At 23.8% G+C, this 6,095-nt stretch overlaps 1 protein-coding gene across 1 annotated transcript; it reads right to left on the bottom strand.

Annotated features, from left to right (window-relative positions):
* Positions 1 to 580: 580 nt before the first annotated feature.
* LOC114128331 (protein starmaker-like) lies at positions 581 to 6,095 on the bottom strand. The gene is made up of 3 exons (XM_027992820.2): positions 5,377 to 6,095; positions 4,604 to 4,833; positions 581 to 778 (listed from the first exon to the last, which is right to left on the bottom strand). Exons 1-3 carry the CDS (start codon positions 5,981 to 5,983, stop codon positions 725 to 727), a joined length of 891 nt encoding a protein of 296 aa, XP_027848621.2. The 5' UTR covers positions 5,984 to 6,095; the 3' UTR covers positions 581 to 724.

Genomic DNA, 6,095 nt, shown 5'->3' with positions numbered 1-6,095 from the left:
TAATTATAGTATTATACCTATAATATAGAATGTTGGTCTTACATTAAAGTGTAATTTAAGAAATATTAAATTTGGCAAAAAGCTGTAATAAATTATTTGCCAAGTTTTTAAAATCGGCCTTTCAGTCGTTTTAGTAAATTATGCCAACCATGAAAAATATGCAACGAATGAGTATTAAGAATTTTAATATTTTTAAAAAATAATCAAAGACCATGAAATATTGTTTATAACTTACAGTTGACGAATAATACCGTAGTTGTGTGATATTTATACATCAATATTATCGTCTTACAAAATATTCAGACATTACATTTTTAACTTAATAATAATATTGTTTTATAGGTTTCTATATAAAAACCATAAATCATAATTATATGATTTTCATTTATTATAACCATAGACAATGGAGTATAATGAAGACATATTATTATACAAAATGTATAAATCAGAAAGAAAAATTTAATGAAATAAAAAATATTTTAGTATTATTAATACGAGTATAATAAAATGAGTATAGGTATGTTATACTCTTTAAATGTGTAAATACCTACAATTATTTTGAATGATAAAAAAAAACACATTTTTCTTAACGATATATTTAAACATTTTGCACAAATATTATTATTTTTGATTATAACTATTACAGCCATGTACATAAATGTGATTTCTGACACATATACATAATATGGTAAAATGCACTTATGAACTTTTCGTGGGCTTCAAACTATGACGAATCTTTCAATACATCTAATACTGACTTCACTAGAGTTATTAATATCTGTAAAAAAAAAATAGAGTTAAAATTTATTCATATTAATATTCCGATTGACCCAACCAAATATATTATTTTAAAATATGTAGACCATTGACACACTCTATAAAAACCAAGTTATGGCAGTCAAAAAATTAGAAAAAGTTAATTTTTTTTTAATTATAATACATTAAGTACATTTGAGTACTTGATCATGTATATTGTACACGGTTTTAAAAAAAAAATAATATTATAGGATAATAATAATAAAAATACTATAATTTTTATTATGTTTTGTGATAAAATAATATCATGGATTCATAATAGGTATATAAATACCAGATAGAAACAAATTGCTCTATATGTGATCCAAGTATTAATTCAAAAAGTAAATTAATTTTACAATAATATGTTTTAAGAAAGTAAATATTTTGTTTGTGTCAGATTAGGATCCTATTACTTCCTACAAGTCATCTGGAATTTGATATTCTTCTCTAGCCTCTAAGAATATTGTACAGTAGATAATTATGTGTTTGATTGTTGTGTTTGTGTTGCATAAAGGACACATGGGTGGTTCAATTTTTCTCATTAGATGTCCATGAGTAACTCTCGTGTGACCAATTCTAAGTAGATTTAATGTGGTAAAATAATATTATTGTAGAGCGCAGAGAATTCTAATGATTGAAGCAAAGATGATAAATTAGCTTAATAGTATCAACTAATAGTGTTTTGCATATACTTTATTCGCTAATGGAAATAGGACGACTCCAAGAAGTAGTTAAACAAGTCGAATTGATCACAAACAATAGTGATCAATCATATTATATTCTACCAAAAGGATCGTGGATATACTTACTACTTAATTTTTTTTTTTTTTTTGGAAACATGCGAAATTACCTTGTATAACATTTAAAAGAGTATGATTATAATAGTATAATAGTATAATAGTATATAATAGTATATGTATAACTGTAGATGGTTAGATCGTATGGTAAATGGTATATGTGTTTTGTGTGTGGATCAATTTTTAAAGGGATTATTTCAGACAAACCATTTGGAAATTCAAGGTAATTTTTTTTTTATATTTTTGTTAAATAATCGCTTATTGGTTATTATAATACATAAAAAAAATTATATTAATTTATTGAGGGTTATTATAAGCAATGTACATTTTTTGGAAACTTTAAAATAGATCACAGGAAGTTAAATAAATGTTGATTGACGCTATACTTTTTACTGAGCTCAGTATTTATAATATAAGAGTATATCTGTATATACACAAGTATATGAGTATTGAGTACCAATATAATGTATATATCTATAATTATATTATATTATAATATGTATATAATTATACAATAAATGTGAAATTGAATACATTTTCTCCAAAATAATTATTAATTAATCTTCTATTTCTGTGTATACCAATATATTATCCATAACAATATTTTGTAAAAATTTCAAATATTCAGCACAAATGATTAATACATTTTTAACAATAATAAACGCGTTAATCAATTCATAGAAAATTCCTTATTAGTAGTTCATACTAAAACCAAAAAATCTGTGAAATATATAAATAGTAAATACCTAACATTTTTTTTTATAGCTTTTAGAAAAAAATAGATATTTAACCTAACTTGAAAATTTTACATTTTTATCATGTTTATACAAAATTAGATTTTAAAATGCAATGTTTCCAGGAAAATTAATTCAATCTACCACATTACTAATAGTAAAATAAATAAATTTACAAGCAGTTTAAATATATCATCAAATATACAATAAATATCTAGCTTTTTTTCATTATAAATTAGATACTTACTGTATCTAAATGGATACAGTTAACTTCTAACTTCTTATTTTCTGACTTTATTTAAATAACCGTAAAACTAATTTACTGTTTTCTATGGATCTACTATATTATACATACGTATTATCATATTATATATTATATATGATATTAGCCTTATTTCCATTGGCATTATAGTATAGATATTATGTATTATTCTATCTTTAAATTTTAAAACAACATAAATAATACTTCAGCATCATACACCCCTTAAAAAAAAATGGTTGTTTCTCGATGAATGAGTTGCGTACAACAGAAATAAATTACCTAATAGTTATCAAATAATACATATTATTTTAATTTGCTAAGTTTAAAGTTATTATGGAAAATAATATTATCGTAACTTAGTTTAAAAAAAAAAATGTAAAAGTAAATAACTAATCTATTTACCGTATGTTTTGAGAGTAGCTAGTAATTCAATAAGTAATTATGTGGTATGTGTGTGATAAATCATTGTATACGAAAAATGATTAGGAACGAAGACAGTATGTTAACCTATACTAGGTATATTTTATGATAAATAATAATGATAATATATATTATCATATAAATTTCAAATAGAAATAAACATTAATTTTATACATTATTCTAAACAAAGCTTTTGCTTAGAGTAGAAAGATTTACAACGAAGAAAAAAAGATTAAAAAATTTAATTTAATATAATATAAACTACTAATTATTTAATTGTATATTATAATTTATTAAAGTTATAATAAATATGTATGAGATTAATAAAACATATCATAGTGTTAAAACTTATATAAAATTTATTTATATTGTTATTATAATAATTTATTTTACTATTATAGTAATACAGTTAGTTTAATTAATTTTTGGTAAATATTGCCTTTATTATATTATTAATATTTAATTATTATAATAACATATTATTATATTAATAATATTTAATTATTATAATAGCATATTATTATATGTATTTAATTTTTGAGTCAATATTGAATTACTGTAAATCTGTGTAAATAATGTCATTGTATAAATACTTAATAGATAATAGCATAAAATTAAACTAAATATCAATGGAAATTAACATGAAAATAAAAATGTCATTATGTACAATATCAAATATAAACCTATACAAAAAAGTATCAAATCCCCGAGAAAATATATTTGAATTACAATAAATGAATAATATAACTAAAACCGTTATTCTCTGTTTAAATATGTATTACCTACTATCCAAATTTGAATAGTTAAAACTTAAAATGTCTATAAATTAAACTAAATTTATAAAGGTATTATAAAATATTTTGGTTCTGTATTCTTAACGTTCTGCTATGAAAAACCACGTATTTAATTTTCAAGACTACCACAAAATCGAAATATTTTTAAATTTTTTAGCTAACAAATAATTTACTAATTTTCGTGGTTATGACGAATTTTTCCAAAACTAACTTAAATAACTTTAAATACTTGTATGCGAAAATGTGCCAAAAACATTTTGAAATGGCTTTGATAACAGCTAATGATATAAATATTCATAGAAAAAAAAAACAAAAAATTTAGAATGTGAAATATATCTATAAATCCAAAAGAAAAAAAATATTTTAGAAATTATACCATTTATTTATAAAATGATAATTCATTTTTAAATTACAATAAAATAACCAGATTGATTTTGTCGAAAATTAACAAATTTTTTTCCCCCAATTATTATTTAAAATAAGTATTGAGAATTTATTACTTTGACTTTCCATAATTACTAATTTAGATTAACTTTCTTACCAAAAGAAATATTTTAATTAAAAATTAAAGAATTTTTTTTCTACTATAAATCCTGTATACCTACCTAATACCTATGTATAGGCGCTTACTTACTACTATTAGTATGCATACCAATTATATACTAATTTATTATAAATATTTAAAAAAATCTAGTTCTATAAAAAGTAAGGGCGGGCGTAATGCACTTCACTATTGGTATAATACAAAACTATGTAACATTATTTTATGACTGACAAATGATTATTTAAAATTCTTACCTTATCTTTATCCATTTTTTTTGAACTTTTTTTCTTTATACCCTCCTTAACAATGTTTCTTATGAATTCCGTCAAATCCTCTTCTGATTCTTTTTTGCTCTTGCTTTTGCTTCTACTTTTGCTTTTGTTTGGTTTAGAATCTTTATTTAAAATACCTTCAATCTCTTTTAAAAGATTAGAACTTGATTTTTTTTTGAAATCCAAAGCAGCTGGTTTATATGGTTGTACACCTAAAAAAAACATAAAAATAAATAAAAATATAAAATGTATTGCAACATTATTGCCTTAATATTAGTATTATATAGAATCGTACATCCATTTTTATACTTAGTTTTATTTCGAACAGCCTAATATGTATAACGAATAACTTCTTATCATGAATTGATGATAATTAGTAAATATTCATTTTTTTATTTTATCATATGACAATATTCAGTTAGTTCAATCATTCGCATTTTGATATAAGTAGGTATATACCTATTACTATTTCTTTATTTTTTTTTAATATCACTATTTTTTTTAATTCCGACTAGAACATAATACCTACTGACAATAATTATAAGTAAATATTTTTAATAAACGCAAAATCATTTAAGTTTGATTTAATTACACAACTACGTAAATAAGTGATATTTTTTCGTTCGATAACGTAAAATTACGGTCATCGATCCCAATGGATATCAATAATTTGACTTACAAAGTATTGCAATTATATGCAAAACAAAGGAGTACTTAAAAACAGTGATTGAATTAAAGTAAATCAAATTAATTACCATTATTAAGGAATTTTAGGATATCCTTAGGTTTTCCTGTAATGGTCGTCGTTGTTGTTATCTTCATTTCTGCGATTACATTTTTCTTAGATTTCTTGTTTTTCTTGCAGTGCTGTTTGTCTTCCTCCCCATCTTCGTCTAAGGCAGCTTCTCCATCAAAACCATCGTCTTCAATGTCTTTGCCATCATCGTCATCATCATGATCCTGGCGACGTTTACCTTTGTGTGATTTTTTATTAGTTTCATGTTTATTTTTATTTTTTCCGTGACTCTCGTCTTTATCATAATTCGATTCGCTATGATCTTCATCGTCATCATCATCAACATCCGTATCACCATCATCATCATCACTAGTTCCTCCATGACTGTTTTCCCCATCACTGGTATTACCACTGTGATCATCAGAATCGTTCTGTCCGTCATCGTCATCTTGATCGTCATCGACGTCTTCGTCCGTTACATCTGGATACGATCCTTCGTCAGATTGAGAGTCGTGTTTTTTTACAGCACATAACACCCCATTGCCTTGGGGACCATCTTGATATAAAAACGCTACGCACACCACGACTAATAGCCACAGTTTACAGCCAACAGTCATTCTTTTCATTGTACTATATAAAATATTGTTGGGGTAGTGTCGAATCGATTTTGTGTGACTGATGAGTGTCCTAAATATGCACAAGTCCTTTTGCCTACTCGAATCGCAATAGTGGCGGTGT

Source organism: Aphis gossypii, chromosome 1, assembly GCF_020184175.1.
Source record: "Aphis gossypii isolate Hap1 chromosome 1, ASM2018417v2, whole genome shotgun sequence".
Lineage (NCBI taxonomy): Eukaryota > Metazoa > Arthropoda > Insecta > Hemiptera > Aphididae > Aphis > Aphis gossypii.
Note: the sequence above shows the minus strand (reverse complement) of the source record. Positions and strands in the feature narration are given on the sequence as shown.